The sequence below is a fragment of the Hippopotamus amphibius genome, chromosome 1, assembly GCF_030028045.1.
Source record: "Hippopotamus amphibius kiboko isolate mHipAmp2 chromosome 1, mHipAmp2.hap2, whole genome shotgun sequence".
NCBI lineage: Eukaryota > Metazoa > Chordata > Mammalia > Artiodactyla > Hippopotamidae > Hippopotamus > Hippopotamus amphibius.
In genome coordinates, this window is record NC_080186.1 from 118,171,978 (window position 1) to 118,190,192 (window position 18,215).

Here is an 18,215-nt window from a genome sequence, read left to right on the forward strand (position 1 = left end):
TAGCTGCAAGCCTGGGTTTCAAAATGAGTCTGTCTGCTTTTGAATTCTGGCCTCACTACTTACTAGCTGTCTGATTTTGGGAAAGTTACTTAAATTCTGTGTCTCAGCTTCTCAATGGTAAAATGGGAATAGTGGTAGTATAGGCATACAGGTAGTTCAGGTTTGGTTCCAGAACACTGCAATAATGCAAACATTGCAATAAAGGTAGTCACACGGAGGTTATGGGTTCACAGTGCATGTGAAAGATATGTTTACACTATACTGTAGTCTCTTCAGTGTGCAATATAGCATTATGTCTAAAAAACAATGTACATAACTTAATTAAAAAATACTTTATTGCCAAAAAATGCTAACCATCATCTGAGTCTTCAGCAAGTTGTAATCTTTTTGCTGATGGAGGGTCTTGCCTCGATGTTGATGGCTGCTGACTGATCAGACTGGTGGTTGCTGAAAGCTGGGGCGGCTGAGGCAGTTTGCTGCATCTTTGGCTCTTCCTTTCACGAAAGATTTCTCTGCAGCATGCAACACTCTTTTATTTATTTAATAAATTTATTTATTTACTTATTTATATTTATTTATTGGCTGTGTTGGGTCTTTGTTGCTGCACATGGGCTTTCTCTAGTTGCGGTGAGTGGGGGCCATTCTTTGCGGTGCACGGGCGCCTCATTGCCATGGCTTCTCCTGTTGTGGAGCACGGGCTCTGGACATGTGGGCTTCAGTAGTTGTGGTACGTGGGCTCAACAGTTGTGGCTCACGGGCTCCAAAGTACAGGATCAATAGTTGTGGCACATGGGCTTAGTTGCTCCGCGGCATGTACAATCTTCCTGGAGCAGGGACTGAACCCGTGTCCCCTGCATTGGCAGGCAGACTCTTAACCACTGCGCCACCCAGGAAGCCCCCTTAATTATTTATTTGGTTGCACCAGGTGGGCGCCTTAGTTTTGGCTTGCCAGCTCCTTAGTTTCGGCACGTGAGCTCCTTAGTTGCAGCGGGCAGGCTCCTTAATTGCAGCACATGGGCTCCTTAATTGTGGCATGCAAATTCTTAGTTGTGGCATACATATGAGATCTAGTTCCCTGACCAAGATTCCCTACATTGGGAGTGTGGAGTCTTATCCACTGTGTCACCAGGAAAGTCCCTATGTTTTTTTCATGCAATGCTTTTTTTTTTTTTTTTTAAGTACTTTTATTGGGATACAGTTAACAGACAATAAACAGCATATATTTAGAGTGTACAATTGGTATCCCAATCTCCCAATTCATCACCCCCCAACCCTCCTTGCTTTCCCCACTTGGTGTCCATGTGTTTGTTCTCTACACCTGTGTCTCTATTTCTGCCTTGCATTTCCTCTTTCATAGATGTCAGCATTTGCCTTATGGATTGAGGTGCTCCTATATTGCGTGCATTTATATTTATAATTGTTATCTCCTCTTCTCGGATGGATCCCTTGATCTTTATGTAATGTCCTTTCTTGCCTCTTGTAACATTTTTTATTTTAAATTCTATTTTATCTGATATGACTGTTGTTACTCCAGCTTTCTTTGATTTTCATTTGCATGGAATATCTTTTTCCATCCCCTCACTTTCAGCCTGTATGTGTCCCTAGGTCTGAAGTGGGTCTCTTGTAGACAGCATATATATGGGTCTTGTTTTTGTATCCATTCAGCCAGTCTGTGTCTTTTGGTTGGTGCATTTAGTCCATTTACATTCAAGGTAATTATCGATAGGTATGATCCCAGTACCATTTTCTTAATTATTTTGTTTTTGTTTTTGTAGGTCTCTCTTCTGTTTCCCACTTAGAGAAGTTCCTTTAGCATTTGTTGTACGGCTGGTTTGGTGGTGCTGAATTCTCTTAGCTGTTGCTTGTCTGTAAAGTTTTGATTTCTCCGTCGAATCTGAATGAGATCCTTGCTGGGTAGAGTATTCTTGGTTGGAGGTTCTTCCCTTTCATCACTTGAAATATACCATGCCACTCCCTTCTGGCTTGCAGAGTTTCTGCTGAGAAATCAGCTGTTAACCTGATGGGAGTTCCCTTGTGTGTTATTTGTCGTTTTTCCCTTGTTGCTTTTAATAACATTTCCCTGTCTTTAATTTTTGTCAGTTTGACTACTATATGTCTTGGCGTGTTTCTCCTTGGGTTTATCCTGCCTGGGACTCTCTGTGCTTCCTGGACTTGGGTAGCTATTTCCTTTCCCATGTTAGGGAAGTTTTCAACTATAATCTCTTCCAATATCTTCTCAGGTCCTTTCTCTCTCTCTTCTGCTTCTGGGACCCCTATAATGCGAATGTTGGTGCGTTTAACGTTGTCCCAGAGGTCTCTTAGGCTCTCTTCAGTTCTTTTCATTCTTTTTTCTTTATTCTTTTCCACATCAGTGATTATCACCATTCTGTCTTCCAGGTCACTTATTTGCCCTTCTGCCTCAGTTAATCTGCCATTGGTTCCTTCTAGTGTATTTTTCATTTCAGTTATTGTGTTGCATATCTCTGTTTATTTGTTCTTTAATTCTTCTAGGTCTTTGGTAAACTTTTCGATCTTTGCATCCAGTCTTTTTTCAAAGTCCTGGATCATCTTCACCATCATTATTCTGAATTCTTTTTCTGGAAGGGTGCCTATCTCCTCTTCATTTGGTTGTTTTTCTGGGTTTTTATCCTGTCCCTTCATCTGGTACAAAGTTCTCTGCTTTTTCATTTTCTCTATCTTTCTGTGGCTGTGGTTTTCAGTTCCACAAGACGAAATACTGCTGATACTGCTTGATATTGCTGTCTGCCCTCTTGTGGAGGAAGCTATCTAGGAGGCTCATGCGTGCTTCCTGATGGGAGGGACAGATGGTGGGTAGGGCTGGGTGGGCGGAGCTCAGTAAGACTTTAATCCCATTTGGTGGGCAGAGCTCAGTAAAACTTTAATCTGCTTGTCTGCTAACCTGTGGGGCTGTGTTCACACCTTGTTGGTTGTCTAGCCTGAGGTGACCCACCACTGGAGCTTACAGGCTCTTTGGTGGGGCGAATGGTGGACTCTGGGAGGGCTCATGCCAATGAGCACTTCTCAGAACCCCTGCCGCCAGTGCCCCTGTCTCCTCAGTGAGCCACAGCTACCCCCCACCTCTGCAGGCAACCCTCCAACACCAGCAGGTAGGTCTGGTTCAGTCTCCTATGGGGTCACTGCTCCCCTCGGTCCTGGTGAGCACACTTTTTTGTGTGCCCTCCAAGAGTGGAGTCTCCGTTTCCCCCAATCCTGTGGAGGTCCTGCAATCAGATCCCACTGGTTTTCAAAGTCTGATTCTCTGTGGAGATTCCTCCTTCCGTTGCTGGACTCCCAGGTTGGGAAGCCGAACATGGGGCTCAGAATCCTCACCTTAGTGGGTGGATTTCTGCTGTATAACTGTTCTCCAGCTTGTGAGTCACCCACCCAGCATTTATGGGATTTGATTTTAATGCGATTGCGCCTCTCCTACTGTCTCACTGTAGCTTCTCCTTTGTCTCCGGATGTGGGGTGTCTTTTTTGGTGAGTTCCAGTGTCTTTCTGTTGATGATTGTTCAGCATTTAGTTGTAATTCTGGTGCTTTTCCAAGAGGGAGTGAGCCGCACGTCCTCCTACTCTGCCTCACGCAATGCTCTTTGATAGCATTTTACCCACAGAACTTCTTTCAAAATTGGAGTCAGTCCTCTCAAACCCTGCTGCTGCCACTGCCTTAGCAACTAAGTTTATGTAATATTCTAAATCATTTGTCACCATTTCAACAAAATCTTCCCAGCATCTTCACCAGGAGTAGATTTCATCTCAAGAAGCCACTTTCTTTGCTCACCCACGAGAAGCAACTCCTCATCCGTGAAAATTTTGCCACAAGGTTGCAGCGGTTCAGTCACACCTTCGGGCTCCCCTAATTCTAGTTCTGTTGCTGTTTCCACCACATCTGCAGTTACTTCCTACACTGAAGTCTTGAATCCCTCCAAGTCATCCATGAGGGTTGGAAACTTCCAAACTCCTGTTAACGTTGATGTTTTTTTGACCTCCTCCCGTGAACCACAAATGTTCTTAATGGCATCTAGAATCTTTTCCACAAGATTTTCAATTTCCTTTGCCCAGATTCATCAGAGGAATCACTATCTGTGGCAGCTGTAGCCTTATGAAATGTATTTCTTAAATAATAAGACTTGAATGTGGAAATTACTCCTTGATCCGTGGGCTGCAGAGTGGATGCTGTGCTAGCAGGCATGAAAACAGCGTTAATCTTGTTGCACGTCTCCATCAGAGCTCTTGGGTGACCAGGTGCATTGTTAATGAGCAGTAATATTTTGAAAGGAATCTTTCTTCCTGAGCAGTAGGTCTCAACAGTGGGCTTAAAATATTCAGTAAACCATGTTGTCAACAGATGGGCTGTCATCCAGGCTTTGTTGTTCCATTTAAAAGAGCACAGGTAACAGATGATTGAACTTGGTGTACCCCCAAAAAATAATAAATAAATAAAATTTAAAAAAAATAATAAAAGAGCACAGACAGAGTAGATTTAGCATAATTTGGAAGGGTCCTAGGACTTCCGGAATGGTAAATGAGCATTGGCTTCAACTTAAAGTCACCAGCTGCATTTGCCCCTAACAAGAGAGAATCAGCCTGTCTTTTGAAGCTCTGAAGCCAGGCACTGACTTCTCCTCTGTAGCTGTGAAAGTCCTAGATGGTACCTTCTTCCAGTAAAAGGCTGTTTCATCTACACTGAAAATCTGCTGTTTAGTGGAGCCACCTTCACTAATGATCTGAGCTGGACCTTCTGGATAACTTGCTACAGCTTCTACTAGGTCAGCACTGGCTGCTTCACCTTGTGATTGATGTTATAGAGATGGCTCCTTCCCTTGAACCTCAGAACCAACCTCTGCTAGCTTCAGATTTTTCTTCTGCAGCTGCTTCACATTTTTCTTCTGCAGCTGCTTCACATCTCTCAGCCTTCACAGAACTGAAGAGAGTTAGGGCCTTGCTCTGGATTAGGCTTTGGCTTAAGGGAGTGGTGTGGCCGATTGACCTTGCATCCAGACCACTCAAACTTTCTCCACGTCAGCAATAGGGCTGTTTTACTTTCTTATCATTTGTGTGTTCACTGGAGCAGCACTTTTAATTTCCTTCAAGAACTTTTCCTTTGCATTCACAACTTGGCTATCTGTTTGGTACAAGAGGCCTATTTCAGGCTGTCTCGGCTTTAGACACGCCTTCCTCACTAGGCTTAATGATTTCTAGGTTTTGATTTAAAGTGAGAGTCATGTGACTCTTCCTTTCACTTGAACACTTAGAGGCCACTGTAGGGTTATCAGTTGGCCCAATTACAATATTGCTGTGTCTCAGGGATTAGGGAGGCCTGAGGAAAGGGACAGAGACGGGGTTGAGGGGGGGAGGGGAGGGAGAGAGATGGGGGGCGGGGGATGGCAGCCTGGTAGAGTAGTCAGAACACACACAGCATTTATAAAGTTCACTCTCTTACATGGGCATGGTTTGAGGCGTCCCAGAACAATTATAATAGTAACATCAATGATCACTAATCAGAGATATAATAATAATGAAAAAGTTTGAAATTGTGTGAGAATTACCAAAATGTGACACAGACACATGAAGTGAGAGAATGCTGTTGGAAAAACAGTGCCACAGATTTGCTCTAAGCAGCGTTGCCACAAAATTTTCAATCTGTAGAAAACACAATATCTGCAAAGTGCAATAAAGTGAGTGTAATAAATGAGGTATGCCTGTACTTCCCTCAAGAGGTAATTTGTGTAGATCAAATGAGATAATGCTTTAATATGTTTTAGCTCAGTGCCTGACCTATAATAAACACTCAGGAAACAATTATTGTTATTATCAGAAGATTTGAACTAATTGGAATATAAGTTGAGAGAATTTATGCCAATCAAATCACTGAGAAGATACAAGATTCTGGGCAAATTTCTAAATCAATCTAGTTCCCACCCAGCATGCTGCCTCATACACCATGCAGAGTGCTTCTACTTTTTTTTTTCTTTTTTTTTCTTTTTTTGCCACACCCCTTGGCTTGCAGGATCTTAGTTCCCCAACAGGGACTGAACCCGGGCCCTGGCAGTGAAAGTGCCAAGTTCTAACCACTGGAGCACCAGGGAATTCCCGGCTTCTACTTTTTTTTTTCTTTTTTCTGGCTTCTACTTTTTTAAGGGAAAGAAGGAAAGAATAAAAGAAGAGCATGAGGGGAATTCTCTGGTGGTCCAGTGGTTGGAACTCCATGCTTTCACTGCAGGGGGCATGGGTTCAATCCCAGGTTGGGGAACTAAGATCTGGCAAGCTGAGGGGTACAGCAAAAAAAAAAAAAAAAAAAGAGAGGGAGAGAGAAAAGAAAAGAAATAAAAAAAGAAGACCATGAGCTTTTAACACTTTATTTTCAGTTACAAAGGATGCTTGGACATGCCAGTTTCTCTGTTTAAGGTCTGTTCTGGATACCAGATCTGAACTTTCGAGTGCTGGTACACTACTCACTCATGAAAGTCAGTAAAAGAAAATCTGAAGATCTCTGTGTATAATGCTGATCTGAATGTGGGGGAAACCAAAGTATTGAAATTAACACTAGTGTCATTTTCTCCTGCATTTGGCATCACTACTTCTCCTGTCTGCAAGTTATTTTCTAGGTAGGAAGGAACACAGAGGACCCACTGCCTATCTCATGTCTAGTAACTTTCAGGCTGTAGGTGATGTTTGGGAAGCTGGTGGAAGGGGGCTTCTTCCTATTCCTTAAGAGTAGAGACAAGGAAGTTGAAGAGCTGGGATGGACTGGTGACTGATGACTGATACTTGTATGGATCTTAACTTTTTTAGTCCAGACTAAAGAGAATCTTTGAATAGACTATTTGAAAGTAGGTAAAATAATCACCTTCGAGGCAACCTTATGGAATTAACAAGAATGTTTTCCCAGTCCTTACCAGATTTAATGTTCCCGTCATCTCGGCAGATGCCATTCCAACGGGTATATAATGATGCTGAGTGAATATTATCACTGGTGTGCTTTACTTCCTCCTGTTTCTGCCGAATCTTCTCCCAGTTTCGGACCAAGAACACATGATGCTTTAATACGAAGTTTCTGTAAGGAAGGAAGAAAGGAACTCCTTTATTCATCAATTCAACAAGCACTTACTACACGTCTGCTTTATGTAAGCCACTGTTATGATGATATAAATGAATACTTATCAGTGAAATCAGCTATTATAAAGAGAATTACATATGGAGAAACATTATTCAGTTTTGAATCTTGATTTTTTTCACATAACACAAAACATTTCTCTATAATATTTACAAATATCTGACAAATACCACCTAAAAGCTGCAACAATTTTGGCAATTGAAGCAGGCAGACCTGAAGGCAGAGCTTTATGGAGTATTTGTACAAATTCTAAAGGAAGCTGCCAAGATGAAGTATAGGCTTAGGTTCAGGTATAACAAGGAGAACTGGGCTGGCAGATAAAGGCAAAGATATTTCCAATGGATATGCACTGGGCAAACCATGTTAGGTACAGTGCCGCCACATGGATCTCTAAACTTAAATGAGTTGCGTGTATCTTGATTAACCTGCACAATTCTGATGGTTCCATAATTTGATTTTCAGCCTAGCACACATATAAACAGATGTGACCTTGAATAAGTCTCAAACTGCGGTGCTCAGTAAGTGGAGATTAGACTAATTTTATAGTTCCTGACTTTGGCAGCACATTGAGATCACTTGGGGAGCTTTACAAACTACTGATACCTGGGTCCCATCTCTGAAAATTCTGATGTAAGTGGCCTGAAGCGTGGACTGGGCATCATGAGTTTTAAAAAGCTCCCTAAACTACTATGGAGTCAAAGTAGAGAACCACTGGACTTCTCTATTTTATTGAAACTTAAAATTTCCATGATTCAAAGTGAAACAGGATGAAAGGGGCTAAAATTATAGTAAAGTTATGGATAGGATGAAATTTCTAAGACATTAGAGTGTGTAGTCAGGGAAGATGTAGGAAATGTCCCAAGACAATTTGAAAAATAGGACATACATATTTACTTCTCTTATTTCTGACATGGACAAATATTATCTCAATATAGGGAAAAGCAAAGATCACCACTAAAGATCCTTACATGGCTCTGTTAATTTATCAACAAAACAGGGATTCTTAACCTTTTTTGTGGCACGCATTTCTTTGGCAGTCTGGTGAAACTCATGTAACACTCCTCGGAACAATGTTAATTAAAAGTATTAAAAATGTTAAGTAACTTTTAGTACACAGGATTAAAAGGAAACTGAATAAACAAATAGTTTTCAGAATATTAAATAAAAACCCTGAAATTGTAATATAGAAATGAACATTAATTTTTACCACGTGACAAGATCTAGTGGTGGGTTTAGCAACCATAGTAATTTTAAGGTAGAGATAAGAATGAATGATATTTTGAAATATCTGTAATACCTATAACATGATATGAAAATGTAAATATTTGTGACAAACTCATGGAAACTGCAACTACTATACACACACACACATACACATCTTTTTCTTTTGCCAACAGTCACATTTGAAGGAAATGCTAAATTTCAGTTAGAAATTAAGGAAAGACATAGATTCTCCCCCCACCCAAGTTCACCCCTGACTCCTTGTTTAAAGCCTTCCTGCACAAATGTCTCAACTATATGGATATTTAACAATTTTTAAATTGTCAAGCAAGTCACATAATTTAAAGAGCTTAGGTAAGAAAATCTCCTTTTTACCTCTCCCGATTGGACATTGGCTTCATTTGTAATTGGGGGGTCAATCTTGTTGGAGTGTTGATGTTTTCACTGGGTTCCTCAGAGAGGTGGCCTCTCTAAAAAACAGATGGACGAGATTGCAGGAAAAACAAGATAAATCATAAATCACCTCAAAGAATATTTTAAACAACTCTAAAGATGCCACTCTTTGGTATTTCCCTTATTTCAGTAATTGCCTCTAAGCAGCTATTTGGGGAAAACCATGAGATTATTATTCACCCTTTTCTTCAGCTTGTGCTTAGACTTCCTCTTCTCTTTCGAGCGTCCAGATTTTTTATGTGTGGTCACTGGCTGGCTACTTTTGTTGCTGGTGAGTCCATTCATGCGTTGACTCTTGCCTCCAATGATTCCTCGACATTTCTCAAAGCCACACTTACACAGTTGCTTTGAAGGGAAAGAGAATAATGCTTTCAGCCTGTGACCGCTGAACATTTAAAAGTTCAATATAGAATAGAATGCCTGAGCATCTGGACCCCCAACAAGTTTTTTTTTTTTTTTAATTCTTTATTGGAGTATAATTGCTTTACACTGTTGTGCCAGTTTCTGCTGTACAACAGAGTGAATCAGCTGTATTTATACACAGATCCCCATATCCCCTCCTTCCCGCGACTCCTTCCCACCCTCCCTATCCCACCCCTCTAAGTCATGACCAATAATCGAGTCAATCTCCCTGTGTTATGCAGCAGCTTCCCATTAGCTATCTATTTTACATTTGGTACTGTATATATGTCAATGCTACTCTCTCACTTCGTCCCAGCTTTCCCTCCGCCCCCTGACGCCATGTCCTCAAGTCCATTCTCTACATCTGCATCTTTATTTTTGCCCTGTCACTTGGTTCCTTAGTTCCATTTTTTCAGATTCCATATATGTGAGTTAGCATACGATATTTGTTTTTCTTTCTGGCTTACCTCGCTCTGCATGACAGACTCTAGGTCCATCCACCTCACTACAAATAATTCAATTTCATTCCTTTTTATGGCTGAGTAATATTCCATTGTATATATGTGCCACATCTTCTTTATCCATTCATCTGTTGATGGGCATTTAGGTTGCTTCCATGTCCTGGCTATGGACATTGTGCTGCGATGAACACTGTGGTACATGTTTCTTTTTGGATTATGGTTTTCTCAGGGTATATGCCCAGTAGTGGGACTGCTGGGTCATATGGTAGTTCTATTTTTAGTTTTTTAAGGAACCTCCATACTGTTCCTCATAGTGGCTGTAGCAATTTACATTCCCACCAACAGTGCAGGAGGGTTCCCTTTTCTGCACATCCTTTCCGGCACTTGTTTCTAGATTTTTTTGATGATGGCCATTCTGACCAGTGTGAGGTGATACCTCACTGTGGCTCTGACTTGCATTTCTCTAATGATTAGTGATGTTGAGCATCTTTTCATGTGTTTGTTAGCCATCTGCATGCCTCCTTTGGAGAAAAGTCTATTTAGGTCTTCTGCCCATTTTTGGATTGGATTATTTGCTTTTTTGATATTGAGCTGCATGAGCTGCTGGTATATTCTGGAGATTTATCCTTTGCCAGCTGCTTCACTGGCAAATACTTTCTCTCATTGTGAGGGTTGTCTTCTTGTCTTCTTTATGGTTTCTTTTGCTGTGCAAAAGCTTTTAAGTTTCATCAGGTCCCATTTGTTTATTTTTGATTTTATTTCCATTATTCTAGGAGGTGGGTCAAAAAGGATCTTGCTTTGATTTATATCAGAGTGTTCTACCTATGTTTTCCTCTAAGAGTTTTATAGTGTCCGGCCTTACATTTAGCTCTTTAGTCCATTTTGAGTTCCTTTCTGTATGTGGTGTTAGGAGGTGTTCCAATTTCATTCTTTTACGTGTAGCTGTCCAATTTTCCCAGCACTACTTATTGAAGAGGCTGTCTTTTCTCCATCGTATATTCTTAACCTCCTTTGTCAAAGGTAAGGTGCCCATATGTGCGTGGGTTTATCTCTGGGCTATTCTGTTCCATTGATCTATATTTCTTTTTTTGTGCCAGTCCCATACTGTCTTGATTACTGTAGCCTTGTAGTATAGTTTGAAGTCAGGGAGCCTGATTCCTCCAGCTCCCTCTTTCCTTCTCAAGATTGCTTTCGCTATTCAGGGTCTTTTGTGTTTCCAAACAAATCGTAAAATTTCTTGTTCTAGTTCTGTGAAAAATGCCATTGGTAAACTGATAGGGATTGCACTGAATCTGTAAATTGCTTTGGGTAGTATAGTCATTTTCACAGTGTTGATTCTTCCAATCCAAGAACATGGTATGTCCCTCCATCTATTTCTATCATCTTTGATTTTATCAGTGTCTTACAGTTTTCTGCGTACAGGTCTTTTGCCTCCTTAGGCAGGTTTATTCCTAGGTATTTTATTCTTTTTGTTGCAATGGTAAATGGGAGTGTTTCCTTTATTTTTCTTTCTGATCTTTTGTTGTTAGTGTATAGGAATGCAAGAGATTTCTGTGCATTAATCTTGTATCCTGCTACTTTACTAAATTCATCGATCAGCGCTAGCAGTTTTGTTGTAGCATCTTTAGGGTTTTCTATGTATAATATCATGTCATCTGCAAAGAGTGACAATTTTACTTTTTCTTTTCCAATTTGGATTCCTTTTATTTCTTTTTCTTCTCTGACTACTGTGGCTAAAACTTCCACAACTATGTTGGATAATAGTGGTGAGAGTGGGCACCCTTGTCTTGTTCCTGTTTTTAGAGGGAATGCTTTCAGTTTTTCACCATTTAGAATGATGTTGGCTGTTGGTCTGTCACATATGGCTTTTATTATGTTGAGGTAAATTCCTTCTATGCCCACTTTCTGGACAGTTTTTATCATAAATGTGTGAATTTTGTCAAAAGCTTTTTATGCATCTATAGAGATGATCATATGGTTTTTATCCTTCAATTTAATATGATGTATCACATTGATTGATTTGCATATATTGAAGAATCCTTGCATTCCAGGGATAAACCCCACTTGATCATGGTGTATCATCTTTTGAATGTGCTACTGGATTCTGTTTGCTAGTATTTTGTTGAGGATTTCTGCATCTATATTCATCAGTGATACTGGCCTGTAATATTCTTATTTTGTGACATCTTTGTCTGGTTTTGGTATCAGGGTGATGGTGGCCTCGTAGAATGAGTTTGGGAGTGTTCCTCCTGCTATATTTTGGAAAAGTTTGAGAAGGATAGGTGTTAGCTCTTTTCTAAATGTTTGACAGAATTCGCCTGTGAAGCCATCTGGCCCTGGGCTTTTGTTTGTTGGGAGATTTTTAATCACTGCCTCAATTTCAGTGCTTGTGACTGGTCTGTTCATATTTTCTATTTCTTCCTGGTTCAGTCTTGGAAGATTGTACTTTCTAAGAATGTATCCATTTCTTCTAGGTTATCCAATTTATTGGCATATAGTTGCTTGCAGTAGTCTCTCATGATCTTTTGTACTTCTGTGGGGTCAGTTGTTCCTTCTCCTTTTTCATTTCTAATTCTGTTGATCTCCATCTTCTACCGTTTTTCCTGATGAGTCTGGCTAATGGTTTACCAATTCTGTTTATCTTCACAAAGAACCAGATTTTAGTTTTACTGATCTTTGTTATTGTTTCCTTCATTTCTTTAATTGTGTTACTGTCGATTTCCCCTTTTGTGACTGTTAGCATCTGCCTTATGTACTGAGATGCTCCTACGTTGGGTGCATAGATATTGACAATTGTTATGTGTTCTTCTTGGATGGATCCCTTCATCATTATGCAGTGTCCTTCCTTGTCTCTTGTCTTTACTTTAAAGTTGAATTTGTCTGATACGAGTATTGCTACTCCAGCTTTCTTCTGACTTCCATTTGCATGGAATATCTTTTTCCATCCCCTTACTTTTGGTCTGTATGTGTTCCTAGGTCTGAAGTGGGTTTCTTGTAGACAGCATATGTAAGGGTCTTGTTTTTGTATCCATTCAGCCAGTCTGTGGCTTTTGGTTGGAGCATTTAATCCATTTACCTTTAAGGTAATTATTGGCATGAGTGTTCTTAATTGTTTTGGGTTTGTATTTGTAGGTCTTTTCCTTCTCTTGTGTTTCCTGCCTAGAAAAGTTCCTTTACCAACTGTTGTAAGGCTGGTTTGGTGGTGCTGAATTCTCTTAACTTTTGCTTGTCTGTAAAGCCTTTTATTTCACCATTGAGTCTGAATGAGATTCTTGCTGGGCAGAGTATTCTTGGCTGTAGGTTTTTCTCTTTCAAGACTTTAAGTATATCCTGCCACTCCCTTCTGGCCTGCAGTGTTTCTGCAGAAAGATCAGCTGTTATCCTTACGGGTTTTCCCTTACATGTTATTTGTTGCTTTTCTCTTGCTGCTTTTAATATTTTTTCTTTGTGTTTAATTTTCATTAGTTTGATTAACATGTGTCTCAGTGTGTTTCTCCTCAGGTTTGTTCTGCATGGGACTCTGTGCTTTTTGGACTTGACTATTTCCTTTCCCACATTAGGGAAGTTTTCAACTATAATCTCTTCAAATATTTTCTCAGACCCTTTCTTTTTTTCTTCTTCTGGGACACCTATGATTCCAATATTGTTGCACTTAATGCTGTCCATGAAGTCTCTGAGACTGTCTTCCATTTTTCTTTTTCCTGCTCTGTGGCAGTTATTTCCACCGTTCTATCTTCCAGCTCATTTACTTGTTCTTCTGCCTCAGTTATTCTGCTATTGATTCCATCTCAAGTATTTTATTTATTTGCTTATTTATTTTTTATTTAATAAATCTATTTATTTATTGGATGCGTTGGGTCTTCATTGCTGCACATGGGCTTTCTCTAGTTGCTGTGAGTGGGGGCTACTCTTCATTGTGGTGCACAGGCTCCTCACTGTAGTGGCTTCTCTTGCAGAGCATGGGCTCTAGAGCACAGGCTCAATAGTTGTGGTGCACGGGCTTAGTTGCTCTGTGGTGTGTGGAATCTTCCCAGAGCAGGGCTCAAACCCATGTCCCCTGCACTAGCAGGCAGATTCTTAACCACTGCGCCACCTAGGAAGTCTTAGAGTATTTTTAATTTCAGTTATTGTGTTGTTCATTACTGTTTGCTCTTTAGTTCTTCTAGGTCTTATTAAATGTTTCTTGTATTTTCTCTATTTTGTTGTCGAGATTCTGGATCATCTTTACTATCATTACTCTGAATTCTTTTTCAGGCAATTTGCTTATTTCTTCTTCATTTACTTGGTCTTGTGGGTTTTTATTTTGCTCCTTTGCCTGCAAGGTATTTCTCTGTTGTCTCATTTTGTCTAATTTATAGTATTTGATGTCTCCTTTCCCTATGCGGCTTAGTAGTAATTCCTCTTGTGTCTGTTCTCTGTCCCCCTGTGGCGGGGCTGGTCTGGTGTCTTGAGTAGGCTTCTTGATGGGAGGGTCTGGTGCCTGATTTCTGGTGTGTGGATCTGAGTCTTTTCCCTCTGATGAGCAGGGCCATGTCACGTGGTATATTTTAGGGTATCTGTGAGCTTAGTATGGCTTTAGGTAGTCTGTGTGCTAATGGGTGGGTTTGTGTTCCTGTCTTGTTTGTAGTTTGGTGAGGTATCCAGCAAGGGCAGCTGCAGGCAGTCGGGTGAAGCTGGGTCCTTTTTTTTTTTTTTTTTTAATTGCACTGTTTTATTTTTATTTATTTATTTATTTTATTTATTTATTTATTATTTTTGGGGGGGGGTACACCAAGTTCAATCATCTGTTTTTATACACATATCCCCATATTCCCGCCCTCCCTCAACTCCCCCCACCCCCATCCCAGTCCTCTAAGGCATCTTCCATCCTCGAGTTGGACTCCCTTTGTTATACAACAACTTCCCACTGGCTATCTATTTAACAGTTGGTACTATATATATGTCTGGGCTACACTCTTACTTCGTCTCAGCTTCCCCTTCACCCCCCGCCCCCCCCCCCCCCGCAAACCTTGAGTTCTCCAGTCCATTCTCTGCATCTGCGTCCTTGTTCTTGTCACTGAGTTCATCAGTACCATTTTTAGATTCCATATATGTGAGTTAGCATACAATATCTGTCTTTCTCTTTCTGACTTACTTCACTCTGTATGACAGACTCTAGGTCTATCCACCTCATTACATATAGCTCCATCTCATCCCTTTTTATAGCTGAGTAATATTCCATTGTATATACATGCCACATCTTCTTTATCCATTCATTTGCTGATGGGCATTTCGGTTGCTTCCATGTCCTGGCTATTGTAAAGAGTGCTGCAGTAAACATTATGGTACATGTTTCTTTTGGGATTATGGTTTTCTTTGGGTATATGCCCAGGAGTGGGATTACTGGATCATATGGTAGTTCTATTTGTAGTTTTTTAAGGAACCTCCAAATTGTTTTCCATAGTGGCTGTACCAACCTACATTCCCACCAACAGTGCAAGAGAGTTCCCTTTTCTCCACACCCTCTCCAACATGAAGCTGGGTCTTAAACTCTGATAGAGGCCTCCATGAGAGTTCTCTGTGATTAATATCCCCTGTGGCTGAGGACTCTCTAGTGGTCTAGTGTCCTGGACTCAGTGCCCCCTACCCAGATCATCAGACTTGACTTCTGGTTGAGGAATCCAGACTCCACAGGTTGCTCATCCCAGCAATAAAGGGGATTAAAAAAGACTATCCAAGCCCCAGACACATCTGGAGGTACTGTGCCGAACACTTCAGACAAGAGTTTCTAGTTCAAAGCGGCTGCGGACAACAGTTTTGCAATTTAACCAAGTCTTTTCTCTGGATCTGATTCTCTGCCAGGCTCCTCTTGGGCAGTGAAAGACACAAAAGACACAGAGTTCTCCCAAAATGCTGAGATGCAGAGGTTTACAGCAAAGAGAGAGTTCATTCACAAGAGAGGCAGGGGATGAAATGGGAGAACAAATCTTGAATCCACCTCCTTGAAGGCAAGATATTTGTGGGATAAAGAATAAATAAAGCAGTGTGGTGTCCCAACAATAAGTTTGAATCAAGAAATTCTCATATAGAGGAACAGAACTGATTGAGAATAAAATAAATATAAATGGGTTTCTACTGTAGTAGAAAGGAAATATTAAACTTTGGGAAAACTTCACCAGAAAAGTTAAGAACTGACTGAAAGTCAAAAAATGTTTGAGCAGTCTCTACTACAGATTTCTGAAAGAATAACGGTGACCTATGTATCCTAGATAAGTGGCATAAAGAGGGAAAAATTGTCTCCTCCAATGTACTTCTCAGTGGCTACAAATCAGTAACGTTCACTGAAGGCCCATGTTATAAACAGCACTGTGACAAAGTTCAAACTCCTTCCTGAATTTATTATTCTTACCTGTTTTTCAACATTGAAGGAATGAAAGTTGTAATCATAAGTTAGTTCAGTTCCAGCTGGCATATCTTTAAGAGCATATAGTCCGATCCGGTATACTCCATTGACAGACCTATAGAGAAAGGAATAAGAGTTAAAGGCAGAGATTCACTAATACCATGCCTGGAAGCCAGAAAAGTTGGTAGACTGATTTCAAATTTGCCTTTGTTTTTGCATCCAATTACTCAAGTTTCCTGGCCAATCACTCCATCTTAAATCTCTCTTTTCTTCTATCCAGCCTGTACAATGCTGACAGACGAATAATCCTAAATCAGTTTTCTAGAAAACATGGTTTATGCTGTCAAAGGTCTTAACTTTTCCTGCTTGGTATTCAAAGTCCTTCTAATACATGGCTTTAGTATACTTACTAATTAAACAAATTAAAATTACTTCCTACAGGTTACCAACAAAATCTTCTATTTCTTACTGGTCTCCATCTTTCTAACCTGTACATGTGTGTCTTTTTTGTCCTATTTTACCTACATTATTAATGAGCTTTCATGCACTGTTCTAAATGTGTTATATAAAAACATAATTATAGCTAACATTTATTGAGTGTTTGTTTTTTTTCATATTCTTTTCCACTATAGTGTACTGCAGGATATTGAATATAGTTCCATGTGCTATACAGCAGGACCTTGTTGTTTATTTTATATACAGTGGTTTGCATCTGCTAATCCTCAAATCCTAATTGATCCCTCCCCAACCCTCTTTCCCCTTTGGAAACCATAAGTTTTTCTATGTCTGTGAGTCTGTTTCTGTTTTGTAAATAAGTTCATTTGTACATTTTAGATTCCACATATAAGTGATATCATATGGTATTTGTCTTTCTCTTTCTGACTTACTTCACTTAGTATGATAATCTCTAGGACCATCCATGTTGCTGCAAATGGCATTATTTCATTCTTTATGTCTGAGTAGACATCTTTATCCATTCATCTCCTGGTGGACACTTAGGTGGCTTCTATGTCTTGGATACTGTAAGTAATACTTTTACAAACATTAAGGTGCGTACATCTTCGAATTAATGTTTTCTCCAGATATATGCCCAGAAGTGGGATTGCTGGATCATATGGCAACTCTATTTTTAGTTTTTTAAGGAATCTCCATACTGTTTTCCACAGTGGCTGCATCAATTTACATTCCTAACAACAGTGTAAGAGAGGAACAGTGTAAGAGATTTCCCCTTTTTCCACACCCTCTCCAGCATGTTATTGGTAGACTTTTTCATGATGCCCATTCTGACCAGTGTGAGGTAATACCTTGTTGTATTTTTGCTTTGCATTTCTCTAATAATTAGCAACGCTGAGCATCTTTTCATATGCCTATTGGCCATCTGTATGTCTTCTTTGGAGGAATATCTACTTGGGTCTTCTGCTCCATTCAAGAAAATAAATTTAATAAATTAATCAATTATTGGCTGTGTTGGGTCTTTGTTGCTGTGTGCGGACTTCCTCTAGTTGTGGTGAGCAGGGGCTACTTTTTATTGCAGTGCATGGCCTTCTCATTGCGGTGGCGTCTCTTGTTGTGGAGCATGGGCTCTAAGCACACAGGCTTCACTAGTTGGGGCTTGAGGGCTCTAGAGCACAGGCTCAGTAGTTGTGGAGCATGGGCTTAGTTGTTCCGTGGCATGTACGATCTTCCCGGACCAGGGATCGAACCTGTGTCCTCCGCACTGGCAGGTGGATGCATAACCACTGTGCCACCAGGTAAGTCCTTTTCTGCCCAATTCTTGATTGGATTGTTTGCATTTTTTGTTATTGAGTTGTATGAGCTATGTGTATGCTTTGGAAATGAAGCCCTTGCTGGTTGCATCATTTGCAAATATTTTCTCTCAGTCCGTATGTTGGCTTTTCCTTTTGTTTATGGTTTCCTGTGCTGTGCAAAAGCTTGTAAGTTTGATTAGGTCCCATTTGTTTATTTTTGCTTTTATTTCTATTGTCTTGGGAGACTGACCTAAGAAAACATTGCTACAATTTACGTCAGAGGATGTTTTGCCCATGTTCTCTTTGAGGAGTTTTATGGTGTCATGTCTTATACTTGTTTTTCAGAGTGCTTGTTATATTAGTTATAACTTATTTAGTCCTCCCAACTATATTTAAAAAGGTAGTTTTAT

At 40.2% G+C, this 18,215-nt stretch overlaps 1 protein-coding gene across 13 annotated transcripts in view; it reads right to left on the reverse strand.

Moving 5' to 3' along the window:
- ASH1L (ASH1 like histone lysine methyltransferase) overlaps positions 1-18,215 on the reverse strand; it is a 203,321-nt gene that overhangs the window by 13,816 nt on the left and 171,290 nt on the right. For 12 of the 13 annotated variants that reach the window (XR_009052519.1, XM_057725905.1, XM_057725915.1 and 9 more), the window contains 4 exons: positions 16,064-16,172; positions 8,993-9,157; positions 8,735-8,829; positions 6,921-7,078 (listed from right to left, as the gene is read on the reverse strand). Coding sequence is in view for 12 of the 13 variants with exons in the window: in XM_057725905.1 (XP_057581888.1) it covers positions 6,921-7,078; positions 8,735-8,829; positions 8,993-9,157; positions 16,064-16,172 (527 nt within the window). In the remaining variant the exon portion in view is untranslated. The remainder of the gene's footprint in view (positions 1-6,920; positions 7,079-8,734; positions 8,830-8,992; positions 9,158-16,063; positions 16,173-18,215) is intronic. The other variant, XM_057725947.1, reaches the window with a different exon arrangement.